General features: G+C 30.8%; 1 protein-coding gene across 1 annotated transcript; it reads right to left on the bottom strand.

Annotated features, from left to right (window-relative positions):
- Positions 1-233: 233 nt before the first annotated feature.
- LOC109801641 (transcription factor MYB115) lies at positions 234-5583 on the bottom strand. The gene is made up of 3 exons (XM_020362756.3): positions 4994-5583; positions 4531-4657; positions 234-710 (listed from the first exon to the last, which is right to left on the bottom strand). The coding sequence occupies exons 1-3, from the start codon at positions 5581-5583 to the stop codon at positions 234-236; spliced, it is 1194 nt and encodes a 397-aa protein (XP_020218345.1).
- Positions 5584-14633: the final 9050 nt, after the last annotated feature.

The raw sequence follows: 14633 nt of genomic DNA, 5'->3' as shown, positions 1-14633 counted from the left end.
ATACTACATTGTGACGAGAAGCTTAATCCTCAACTCTACTTCACCACAAAATTAAATCACAATTAAACATAACAAAACATACAAACATAGATGATGTCTCAAAATGTCCACAATCCTACCTTAAACTATTTCATAGCTAAAGTCCAACAAAAGGAACACCGCCACGGAATAAAAGGAACAAAGTACAATATGGATCAAACTACACGCAGTCCCCCATATAACCATTTAGTCATTTACACATGTCCGATATTCATTTCCCTCTCCACCATCAAATGATTCAAATCCTTTGCCATTGCACCGTAGCCAATGTTTCCACCACCACCATCATTATTATTGACTTGCATCGGCACATAGTTTCCATTGAACACAGCATGTGAGAAGTTATCACAGCTCAACAAAAGAGCTAGCTCATCACAATTGCATGTCATCACCTTATTCTTCTGGCTTGGGGTTTTCTTGAGCCTTTCTGAAGCTTCTTCAGTAGCAGTGACCCTTTTGACATAGGTATGGAGCAGTGACGCTTCATAAGTTACGTTCTTGTTCTTCTTGTGCCTCTTGCAGTTTCGGCTCCGCTTGGTGGTGTTCCAATGGTTCTTGACTGTGTTCTCACTCCTACCAGGCAATCTCTTTGCAATCTCTGACCATTTGTTTCCAAATTCCTGATGGGCTTCGATCAAAATCAGGTCTTCCTCCGCGGTCCATGAGTCCTTCTATAAAATTAGTTAATAGAAAAAGAAAAAAAAGAAAAGAAAAGAGTGTAGTTATATACTTAAAATTGCACAAATATTGAATCAATATATTGGACTACCATACTTTGCTTCTACCACTAAACTAATGAATATGATAATTCACATAAGTTATGAGAGATGTTGGAAGCTACTAGGTGGTGAAATGTATAATGGAATTCTGTTACATATGAATAAAAGTTATGTGGCTATATAGTTAATGTGTTTCAAAAACAAACAAGAAATGACTGATCATGTAAATTTGCACACTCCGAATTAAAGGTCATGCTAGAAAAGAAAAGGGGCATTACAAGTAAATAACATAAATCAACAAAAGCTATCTGAACTTATAAATTCAAGTGTTTTGGGCAAGAGGCAGGTCAAACAAAGTAATGAAATATTAAATATCTTTTTAATTATATAAAAATATCATAAATCATTTATAAAAAAAAATCTTTATAAAATAATTTTACACTATGTACTTAAATCTACAAAGCATAGTATCATTAATGAATTACAAGTTTATAAAAATAATTTTTAATTACATCTAATGATAGTGAATATTTCTCACTATAAAAATATGGTGGCAAAAAAAAAATCCCATATAAATAGCCAAAAATTTGACAAATTCAAATTTATTTATTTCAAACAATGTGGCATAATAATAAAAATATTGATAAAAGATATTACGTATATTATCTCATTTTTTTGCAAGCAAAAAAAAATCAATATGTAAATAATAAAAAACCAATAAATGTCTGTCATAATTTTTTTTTAAAACAATTATTACTAAAAAAACATTGTTTTAAAAAAATTAATTAATCACATGACTATATGCACGGACGGACGTAGGTTAATAGGTGGGGGGCCTTTAAATTCTATATTTTTAAAAGTATATAATATTTTAAATTCCGATCCGTACAAAAAAAAACAGTATATAATATTTTAATGTTAAAATTATTTTTACATGAGTGTTAGATTATGGAAATAATTGTTATTGTTTATTTATTTTTATTTTTTACAAAATATTTTATTATTCTTTATAATATTTATTGTAAAGGTAACACCATTTTATGTTAATAATACCAGTTTTTCTGGGAGAAATATACTAATTTTTTTTTATTAATTTTTATTAAAAATTGTAGTAACCCAATTTTGTTTGGAAAATACTAATATTTGAAAGAAAAAGTAATAAAAAGGGTTAAAAGAATAGAAAAGATATATATAAAAAAATATACAATATAATACAAAATGAAAATAAAAAATAACAAAAAAAGAGAAACATAATATATATATATATATATATATATGTATATATATATATGTATATATATATATATGTATATATATATATATATATATATAATTAAAAGAGATAAAACAACAAGTAAGATATATGTAGTCTAAATAATTTAGAGAAAAGAGAAAAAATCTTGATGTTTTTATATTAAATAATATAAGCTCATAATATCATATCTTTTGTTATAGTTATTTGTTTAAGGTATTTCTTGCCTTGTTGGAAAGCTTGAGAATAGATCTAACATGAAAATCAAATTCATCTTCATCTTGATAAAAATTAATCATGTAGCAGATGATTTTTCAAAAACATGTTCAGGTTTCGCTTTATTTTTTTCTCAAACAAAAGTCTCCTATATATGTACCCTTTCCTTCCCTTATATAAGAAACAAACCTCATACCTTTAAACACACAAAAGTTTCCACTAATTGGGTGTTCAAGAATTAGGACCAGTGTTGGACTAATAATTTTTGTAAGAGCTTAATGAAAAACATTAGGTGTATAATTCTTTTTAGGCTTCCATAAAAAGCATGGGTCGTCACGTAAATAAAGACACTCTTTAGAAGAAGCATGTGAGATATGTTATGAAAAATTGTCATCTTGAGGTTAGTTTTCTTTTTGTCTTATCTTTTTTTTTTTTTTTTTTTTTTATATAAATATATTTTTTATTTAATTCTTTTTTAAATTATTAGAAATGTTTTCATTCAATATTTAATTTTTATTTTTCTTTTAAATTTATAATAATGTCATTTATTAAAAATTAGATAAATAAAATTATCAAAGTGAAAAAGAAAGTTAAATAGATGTAACATCTTTTAACTTTGCAAAATTTTTAGAATAAAAGTTGTGACAGTTTTGTATACTCGAATTTTCTTTTTAATTAATATTTTATAATCCTTCTATAATAAAATAATAATTAAAATATTCAAATAAATTAACTTGAGTATATACTTCTATCATTCTGTCAATTTTACAACTTAGAATGCATGAATTGACCGTTCATGAATTCTAAGACTTAAAAAACATATTTTTTAATCAAAAGAATTACATATTTCTGTTTCTCCTCCGTTACACTTGAGATTATATGAGCAAGATATCGCTTTTGTCAAGATAAAAAATAATAATATTATTAATACTCCTTTTTCACAGTAATAATAATAAAATTTAGTTTACAATAAAATAAAATAACCACTCTTATTAATAATAGTAAATTTTTATCATAATTAATTTTAATTTCTTGGTAAAGATAATATTTGAAAAATATTATAAAAAATTTATTTAATTAATTAAAAATAATTATCATAGAATGGATATTATAGAATATTAATATCTTTCATACTTGCGATTCACTCTCCAATTCAAAAATTTGATTGTCATTTTCTTTTAAAGGATTTTTTAACGTTCTCTTACATAAACGTTAGTAGTGACTTTTATTTTAACTTATTTTTCATTGTCCTGCTGTGACTTAAGTTACTAAACAAATATAATTATAATTTCCATTTTTAGACAAAATATTTAAATATTGTTAATTCCTTAATTAATAGGCATCAATAAATACTCTTTTTTCAACCACTAATGTTTGTATTATTGTTTTATTTTTATCTCGTTTTATCTATTTTCTTCTTGTTGTAAAAGATAATATAAAGAGTAATATAATTTATTTTAATTAAAAAAAATTAATGCATAATTAACAGAGATTTTTGTGAAAAAAAATATAATTAATATAAAAATCAATTATATTATAGTTTCATAAAGACATCTAGTAGAATGCGAAACTAATAATTAAATTTTGTAATTTCATGCTTGAATTTAAAAAATAATATTTAATTTTTCTTACACATAAATACGTATATTTTCAAATTAAAGTTATCCCCTGCCCTTTTTATTGAAGAACCGGCTCCGTCCGAGTCTATATGGATCTATTTTATCACAAAATCATATTGAAGTTAAAATGAATTGCAATAATTACATTATAAAAGGTAGCTTAATATCATTTTTAACATGAAAATATCTAAAATTGCTCTTTAGTATTGTTATAAAATGTTTTTTTATTGACTACATATAATGATTTGAATAAAAAGTACATTAACAATTCACCCAACTTCATAACATTCATCTCTCGCATGAATATACATTGTGAGAGAGAAACACAAATATTAAATGAACACATTCTAATTTGAAAGAATTTTTCGAAAATAGACAAAAAAATGTTTGTTTAGAAGAATTTGTCAGAAACAAATTGAAATAAACGCATTATATCACCATATTACCATATGCCTAAAGACATGTAAGAAAGTATTTTGTAAATTTTCTTAAAAATTTATTAATACAAATTTTATTGCATTTAGTTATTTTTTTGTAGTTTCTTATCTTTGTCACCGATTACTATTAATAAATTTCATGTTTATGTTTAATTTGTTACATATGTGCTATTTTTTAAGTTTAAACATTATATTCATATCAAGAAAAAAATCATGTTTATGTATGCATGTTTGAAAAGGGAAGGAACCTTAATGTTTGGCTGAAGATGGTTAAGCCATCTTTCCCGACACTGCTTCCCAATTCTGCTACTTAATGACTTTGCAATTTGCGACCATTTCTTCGGCCCGAATTGATTCACCAATTCCATAAGTGCACTACAAAAATCATAATTTCAGGTTAAACAAATTGTTATCATTTTTTCAGCATAAAAGGTCTTATAATGAAACAATCAAAGAAAACTTCTCAATACACTAAAAAAATGCAAATTACATAGAATTAAAAAAAATACTATAAGAAAAATTAAAATCAGTGTAAAAATTTATCAAATAACTTTATAAAAATTGTCACTAATTTTTTAAATTCCATAATTAAAGATAGAAAAGTGGTTTTCATTACTTAAGTTGGTCGCTAATTATTTTTTGTAGTGAAAAAACAATGGAAAGTGAGAGAATAGGAAATTGTGTTCATGAATGAGTGCCACACATATATACCTATCCTCTTCTGGAGTCCACTGCCCTTTGATTATGTTATTATTGTTGGTATCTTTTTTACCCTTTACATTTTTCTTCCTTTGATCAGTGTCCCAATGATAATCACTCATCACCAATTCATACTCATTAAAAAGAGGTGATGGTGAATTGGATGAAGAACCTTCAAATGGATGAACCATGGTTTTTTGTGAAAAATCCCAAATGACTTTCCCTTTGTGATGATTGTCATGGAAAACATCTTTATTGTTATGGTTTGGTGGTAGCATCGCAGGGAGCTGACTATGAATGTTAGCAAAACTTCCTCTTAGTAAAGACCCATCACTCAAAGAAAGGCTTGGCATCTTCCCATACAAGGGAATTGGGATGTTGGTGGAAGAAGGACCTTCCTTCATTGAGGCAATGCTGTGGGAAGACATAGTCATAGTTTGTTCTTGAAAATGGTGAAAAGTATTATGGGGTTGGAATAAGATTGGCAGTGGTGATGGTGGGATAAGAATGGAATTTTGGGAGGGATATGTGGTTTGAGGTTGTGGCTTAAAGCAAGGGTTTTGAAGTTGTTGTGACCCTTGGAAACATGGATCAAACTCCATGTTGAAAAGCTCACAACAATTGAGTTATAAAAAAAAATATGATGAAAGAGAGAAATTGTTGTATACGATTTAAGAAATTTGGAGTTCTTATAGTTATAAGCTATGGTGGAACCTTGAAAAATAAGAAATAAAATGGAGAAAAATGTGAAAATAAATAACTCTTGATACATAACTATTTTTATTAAATATAGTTTACAAATTTAAAAAAAAACTCGAGAATTGATATATAAAATTGACTAACATCAAAATCTTTTTTCTTACTTTTATTATCATTCTGGAAAAATTCGCTTATTTAAAAAAGTATAATATATTTACTTTTGTTCCACATAAAAAGTATCACATTTTATAGAAAGTTAGAAGACTTTTTAATAAATATACAAACCAAATATAATAAAAACATATAGTGTTTCATCATTGTTTTCATATCATTGTTTTCATACCAATATAACTAATAAAATATATACTAACAAAAGGACTTTGAAGGACATCATAATCAAATCCAAATTTTATGTTTTTAAAAAGAAAGGCAAGTGAGTTTTAAGCTAAGATTATAATGACTAACATAAAATTATTTTATTCTTCAGTTCATTGTCATTGTCAAATTCTCATATATGGTAAAAGCATAATACATTTACTTTTGATACTTTTGATTGTGAAAAAGTATCACATTCTACGAAGTGTTAGAAGACTTTTTTAAAAGGAAATGAACAAACTATAAAGTTTCATCATTGTTTTTGTAACGGTGTAACTAACCAAGTATATACCATGAAAAGAACATTGAATGACATCATAACCAATTCCGTGTTTTATGTTTTAAAAATAGACGCAAGTGAATTTTGAGTGAAGTCTGTAATCATGTCTTTTATCTCTTTTAGCATTGTGTTATTGAAAATTAAAATTAATTAAAGGTTGTAATAGCCTTGAATTTTTTTTTTTATAAATTTTAAAAAGAAAAGCTTGAGATTAATATGTATAGTTGGCTAACATCAATTTTTTTTTTCACTTTATCTATGTCCTTCTCAAATTCTTTGATTTGAAAAAGTATAATATATTTGCTTTTGATACTTTCAATAAAGAAAAAGTATCACATTTTATGGAAAGTTAGAAGACTTTTTATAAAAGAACCAAACAGAATATGGTTAAAAAGATATAAAGTTTCATCATTGTTTTCGTATCATGTAAACAACCAAAGTATAGGCCAACAGAAGGACAATGAGTCACATTATTGTAGACATCCAATTTCATCCGGGGCACACAAACAAAGAAATGGACCTCCATTATGAAGGGAAGAGGCTTCCAAAGTAGGCAAACAACAAGACAAGACATCAGAAGCCCTAAAGGCCAAATAAGGTGGTTTCAGTAGCCCGGAACGGGCCATTCCAAAATCGAAACGGGCCGTTCCAAAACTCAGAACGGGCCATTCCAAAATCGGAACGGGCCGTTCTGAACCCCGGAACGGGCCGTTCTGAACCCCGGAACGGGCCGTTCCAATATAAGAACGGGCCGTTCCAACATAAGAACGGGCCGTTCCAACGTAACTGAAATCAACTAAATATTTTGGGTGGAACAGGCCATTCCAATACCAGAACGGGCCGTTCCAAACAAGGCAAATCTCAAACGGGCCGTTCTGAAAAAGAAAAATTTGTGTTACTTTCTACTCTGGAACGGGCCGTTCCGTTTTCAGAACGGGCCTTTCCATTTTCAGAACGGGCCTTTCCAAGGTACAAAATTTACACATAATAATTGGGCCAGAACGGGCCGTTCCGAAACCGGAACAGGTCGTTCTAGCCCACTGCTGATCCCTATAAATTGAAGTCTTAGGCACAGTTCACCTGGCGGCCAGAGAAATTTCGAATAAGACTCCTTTGAGCACGAAAATTCTCTATCTCTCTCCCTTCTATTATATTTTTTGAGATTTGTGTCGCATCTCTATATTCTCTCTCCCTCCTATTGTATTTCTTGAGATTTGTGAGGCATACTATAGTGTGAAAGGTCGCCACAAAGCACCTTTTTCATATTTGAAGATTCAATAAAGCTTGTTCAAGAGGTATTTCAGCTAATCTTCTTCTCTTCCTTTTATTTCTTATCTTTATCTTCTTTTTTTGTTATAATAAACATCATAATGTAGATATTTTAGGGTTAATCGCTTAATTTATATTTTAAGCATGATTTATATTTTAAGCATGTAAATAAATATTAATAAAGGGGATTCAATATTTAATTTATTAATTTTTATAATGTTAACTTCATCATAGGGTACCAATTGAGGGCGCTGTAGGGGTGCTTAATACCTTCCCTACACGTAATCGACCCCCGAACCCAATTCTGGTTATCAAGGCCATAGTTGGATCTTTAAAAAACCTTTTCTTTTTCCAATGTTTTGAGTAAAATATTGGTGGCGACTCCATGAACCTATTTTCAAAAACCATTAATTAAGGATTAGTCTGGTGTCCGGACATTCCTTAATTAATGAGACTTTTAAAAGGATGTCTAAACCATACGTCGGGAGATCGAAAATTTTCGGGTTGCGACAATTATAATCAATTCTAAATTTTATGTTTTCAAAAGAGATCCAACTATGTGAATTTTGAGACATGTTTGTAACCATATATTTAGTATCTTTTAGTATCAAGTTATTGAATATTAAAACTAATTAAAGGTTGTATTAAAGCCATGAAAATTTTGTTTATAAATTTTGAAATTAAGGACTAGAGAATTAACATATATAATTAGCTAACATCAAATTATTTTATTTTCACTTGATTGTCTTTCTCGTCAAGTTATTTTATGTTAAAATGTAACACTCTTACTACCCCAATTAATATATTGTAATAATGTAAATAAATTAAGGAAGTAAAATTTTCAACATAGATAAAAGGGTTCACATAAAAACCTTTAGAAACATTCTTCAATATCCAAAATATTTTAAAAATGAAACTTGAAAAATAAAACATAAGAGGCTACAAAATGTTTTCAAAATAATAGGTTCAACTCCATATACAAATACAATTCATGTCCTAGAAATCCACTGCCCCGATGTCACAATATCAGAGCATACCCATAAATCAACTATTGGCATTCTAGATGTCACTCATAGCCGGATCTTCCTCACCTAAAATATCCACAAATCGTACGGTGAGAAAAGAAAATATCTATATATAGCACATAAGAAAACACAACATATTATCTCATTATAACTTAATATTCATAAATATTTCAACATATCGTATTTCAATTAATCATGCATCGTCATCACGTCATAATTCTCCATCACACCAATCATCACAAATCTTGCACTTCACACTATGTCAATGTCACGCTACCCATTTAACAATCTAAGGTCGTGCTCACCCCTGATATAACACTGTGTCAAGATCACGATTCTCTTGTAGCATATCTAGCCCAAAGTCGTGCTCACCCCCGACATGTTATTAAAGGTCACGATATCCACGTAACAATCCAAGGCCATGCTCACCCCTGATATAACACTGTGCCAAGGTCACGTTACCCCTAACCCATGGCCGTGCTCACCCCTGACATGTTAACCAAGGTAACGATACCCATGTAACAATCTCGGGCCATGCTCATCCCTGACATAACACTGTGTCAAGGTCACGTTACCCCTAACCTAGGATCGTGCTCACCCCTGACATGTTAACAAAGGTCACGATACCCATGTAACAATCCCGGGTCGTGCTCACCCCTAGTCATAGGTGTGAAGAACCACAACCACATCTCATTCACATTCCACACAACATCTTATAGTTCAATTCCATACACACATAAGATAAGTCCAAAATAATGGGTTTCATACACCTCAAGCAATTCACATCTAAATCATCAATTTTTATCAAGTAATATAACAATAACATTCATAAATTAATATAATACTCAACCGAATCACCAATTTAATACAATATTAAATCAAATAGTAAAACTTCCAATTTTTCAAAACCTAACTCACAAGAACTTTTCTATAATTTCGTTCTCCCTCCCAAATCATCATTTTCACAAATTAAATGATGGAATCATGCCTAGGAAGGCAAGGGGTGACACACTAAAGGAGCCAAGAGAAATGGGCTAGGCATGAAGGTTTGGGCCAGTCAAGGCCCAATGGGCCCGATGGGCCTAGAAGGCCCAATTTGAGATCCACATGGGCCATCTCTTGATAAATCCATTTTTCTTATATTTTGTACATATTCTATTAGTATAGGTTTCACATATTTTGGTCTTGTATTTTGGACTTCATAGATTAGCATTTTTTGGCCATAGGCTTATTGGGACTGTTTTTGGGCTTTGTGGGCCTTTGGGCTTTTGGTACCCAATATTGGGCTCATTTTGTTTCTTTTATTATTTCCTAATGTTTGTATATGTTTGGCCATTGTATTTAGGCCATTAGCATAGGAATATTGAAGGAATACTAAAATAGACCATGAAGCTAAAATCTAGGTTTCATTTAGTAGTCATTTGAGATGCATTTGGATCACATGTTTCTTGCCAAGCATGACTGAACATGTGCAACTCCAAATACACTTTAAATGTCCCCTAAATGACATTTAGATGCATGGCAGCCCCATATTCACGGACTAAGCACATGGAGCCTTAAATTTGAATTCAAATTTCCATTTGAAATTTGAATTTTTGGCTCCAATATTGGCTAGTGAAGTTGGCGCCACCTAGCTTGCTTCTAGGATCTATAAGTGCTTGTTCCTTCACTCTTTGTAAACACTTTTGAACATTTGAGAAATAAATATTCAGATTTCTCTCCCAAAAGTCTCTCCTAAAAACCGTAGAGAATTCTCTCTTAGGTTTCTACCAAAGGTGCTTCAACCTTTACTTAGTTCCTCAAGCTTCTACCTCAAGCTAAGGAGTAACCGAATCCCTTCCTTGCTTCAACCTCCATTGAAGGTTCCTTCATGGAGATTCAAGCCTTATTTTGACGGTTGCCTCAAGAGTATTTCGGTCCTTGCATGGAAATCTTGGAAGAACATTCATCTTCTCCAAGTGCTTCCATCATTTTTGGTATCAAGAGCAAGGTTCTTCTTGGAGATAAGTGTTCTTAATTTTTTTGGTCCGTTTGATATTGTGTCCTTGTGTTCTTGTTTGTCTCTTTTGTGAGTTTCTTTCGGATCTATTTGTTTTTGAAAATTTTCTATCCATAGATCCATTGGTTGATTGTAATTTGAATTTCTTTCCACAATCAATTTGTTTAGGACCTATTTGCTTGTGCGTTTTATGTTTTGATTGAGTCTCTCATCTCCTAAGCATGTGTCCGTGATTGGACTTCATTCACATTGCATTAGCTTTATTTTTGAATCAATTGTTTTGTCATAGAAGTCATGTGTAGTCCTTTTCATGTTGAAAATTCCTAGACTAGCTTGTTGACCTAATTTTTTGTGTGTTGTTTGTGTCCGAATTTTTTGTGTATTTTCTTATTGAATCTGAACCTTACCTATATGTGCTTTTGTTTTACATATTTGAGTTCATAATTTGCTATTAGTTCTAGCAAATTTCCTAGAGTTAGGTTTCTATTATGTCTTGTTAAAAGTTTTGTCAAAAAAAAATTCATAAACACTAATTCCTATTAGGTTTTCCTTGAGTCTTATGTGTGGTTGAAACCTATTGCAATTTTTAAAACATTAAAAGAGAGACAAAATAGAGGTGCATGTGTTCTAAATGCATGAGAAAAACAAAAGAATGAGTGCTTAAAAATTTGACCTAAAAACACTACAAAATTGTGAAGCACTAGTTACAAAATGCATGTGAACACCTCTTGTTTTGTGTGAAATTTTTGCTGCAGTTTTTAGTAGCCTAAAACCAAGACTTATATGTTCTAAAAAGGCATTTGAACTCCTGATCATTAAAAGAAAAAGAAGTGAAAAATATTTTGCAAAAAGAAAAGAAAGAAAATAGCAAAAGAAAAAGCCAAAAGGAGTGAAAAACCTAGTATAACTAGCTCTCGGTTTTGGTGAAGCTTTGCCTTAAAAATTTTCTGTCCAGCCACATATTTTGTGTCTTATTTTTGTTTCTAATCTTAGCTTTGATTTTGTAATCCATTATAGTGCCTTTGATAGGTTATCTTTTGTGTGCTAGCTTTCTAAATCTGCCTTAATTTCTTGCTTGTCAATTTTTGGAACTCCTTCAAGTTTGTCTCATTTTCATTCCACCAATTGGTGTAGCTATTCTAAATTGTGCCTTTTCAGTTTTAGCACTAATATTCCAGCAATTTAAGGTGGTTGAGTGCTTCTTAAAAGGTGTAGGAGGCCAAGTCAAAGGAAGTCAACTTGAAGGCTTTGGTGGTTGCTTAGGGAGTTTGTTCTCTCTTGGTGGAAAACCTCTTGAAAACACCTAGAAGTAACCAAAATCAAGGTTGCTTCTAAAAGAAGAGAGATACACTTGGGAGGGCTGCATACTTGGTGGCTGGAATTGGAAAAGAAGGAGCAACAAATTTTAAAGATTTTTGTGAACTTTAGAGACCAATTTTAGTGACAAAAATTTTTGTTACTAAACCTATTTTCCTTACAAAATCCGTCTCTAAAATTTATCTCTAATTAGTGGCTAATTTTTTTTCTTTGAAATTAAGTGCAACCACTAATTTCCTTTGATTGTGAATTTACATTTCATTTGGTGTGAATTTACATTTCATTTGGAGTGTGAATTTGCATTTCATTTGAAGTAAATTTGCATTTTAATTTTTCTTGTAATTTTTTAATTCTCCATTTTTGTACAAGGCCTCTATTAAGGAGTGTCTTGGAGTGCCTTTGGTGTATCTCCATCTCTCCTTAAGTTTTCTAATAGTAATTTCGTTTAGTACTTGTGAGAGGGTCCTTGAAGGTCTTTGGTGCCTTTCAAGCTCTCACATAGGTTTAATTGCTTACCACGCCTAGATTATGTTTTCTTGTCATTTATGTTTTCAAGCAAAATATAATTGTACACTCTAGGCACTTGTTTGTTATTTTTCTTTTTGAAAAAGAACTTTGTGAAAATGTTTTGTGCAAGGAAAACGTACAAGGGGGTTTAGAGATTTTTTACTTGAAGAGGCTTGGTTATTAAGTGGCTTTTTAGTAGCTCACCTCCCTCCATAGTTCAATTTGTACTCTTAGACCTCTAAGTGCCAAGTCTAAGCACTTCAAAAATATTATTTTCTTAAAATCTATTTTTGTGTGAAGAGAAAAAAAAATCTTGTTATTTAGAATGTCTCAACAATCCAACTATAGTGGAAGTGATAGCTCTCTTAAAAGCATTTCTTACTTAACAAAAGAGCTAAAATCACTTAAACTATGGAAGAAGCAAAAGGCCTTTCAAAAAGAGAAAGAGAAAATTGAAAGAGAGGCCAAACTTGCTATCCTAGATGAGAAGTTGAGAATTCTTAAACAAGAAGAAGAAAAATTGAAAGAAGACATGAGAAAACACAAAAGAAGAAGACAAATGAAAATTGTGACACCCTCTACCCCAACATAAAGACACAATAAGTGTAAATATTTTTTTTTCTTTTTGGGTGAATAAAATCTTTCATTCTTTCATAGATAAAACAATTGTCTCAAAATGTAGAAGATTCACATTCGTAACTCATCAATCATAAAAAGTTAACATGTAAGTATTAAAATCCAAGAAATCATATATAGTAAAATATAGATTAATTCCATTAAAGGTGGCAGTGCCTCCTAGTTAGGAATTAATTTTTTATAACTTTCAAAACAATATGACAAAGATTTACATTTTGGTCTTTTATCAAGAACGTTCAAGTTACAAAAGAAGGGAAAATCAAAGCGTTTAAAATAATAACATATTAAACTAAGCTAGCTAAGCCCCGATGTCACATCCTATCAGAGCATGCCCAACTGAAGCCTTAAGCTTCATCACCAACATCCTCCTGATGCTGATCACCTGCAACATAATTTAAACATATACCAAAAATAACAAGGGAGTGAGAAACATCTCACTCAGTTTCAGGTGTAGAAATAACACACACACATAACATATATAAGTCACATGTAAACAATACACATAAATAGTCAATATCACATATATATTCATTTATTATGCTTATGATGTCATGGACTCGACTCATAAATGCATGCATGTGGCGCCATACGGAAGATTCAAAATTCATCGTTGGTGACCCTAAGGTACACCTGGCTAGCATGTTACATCGTGGGTGACCCTAAGGTACACCTGGCTAGCATGTTACATCGTGGGTGACCCGAAGGTACACCTAGTTAGCATCGTTGGTATGCGGCCTCAGCGGCACACCTGGAATAATATATGCATATGATGCATGTCATACATTCATAATCTCATTGACCCAACATTTGACTTATTATAGAATCTCATTAAGTACATCATGTCATCATTTTTCGTGTCCTCATAATCACATCCTGTCTCAATAGTCCATTCTTAGGTCTCATATCATTTGTCCATATTTCACATGGTCATGTCATAAATACTCCTCATAAGGTCTGCATAGGAATTCATAGAGATCCAAAGAGCATTCTTTTTCATATTAAAACCATTTATTATTAACATTAATTTCATATTCATTTTTTTACTTTCAACAAAGAACAAAGTAAAATAAATAGAAAATCGGACAGAACAACGACACCTTCAACAAAGAACAAAGTAGAATAAATAAAAAATCAGACAGAACAACGACACCTTCAACAAAGAACAAAGTAGAATAAATAGAAAATCGGACAGAACAACGGCACCTTCAACAAAAACAAAGTAGAGTAAATAGAAAATTAAACAGAACAACGGCAAAGGATTGGGATTACATAATCATTTATTATTTCCAACAAGAAATAAAGTAAAGCAAACAGAAAATAAGACAGAACAACAACAAAGGATTGGGGGCCAATCCGACAAACAACTATCCAACAATTATCCCCACACCCCTGAGCGAGGTTCTCACTCCCCCCTTACCTGGATAAACGGAGTTGAAACTTGGGCAGGGTCTCCTCCTCTGGATTCCCTCTTTTTCTTTCCTTTTCTCTCTCTTTCTTTCTTTCTTTCTCTCTCTCTCTCTCTCTCTCTCTCTTCTCTTTCTCTCT

Source organism: Cajanus cajan, chromosome 5 (genome assembly GCF_000230855.2).
Source record: "Cajanus cajan strain Asha chromosome 5, NIPB_CcT2T_4, whole genome shotgun sequence".
NCBI classification, from domain to species: domain Eukaryota; kingdom Viridiplantae; phylum Streptophyta; class Magnoliopsida; order Fabales; family Fabaceae; genus Cajanus; species Cajanus cajan.
Note: the sequence above shows the minus strand (reverse complement) of the source record. Positions and strands in the feature narration are given on the sequence as shown.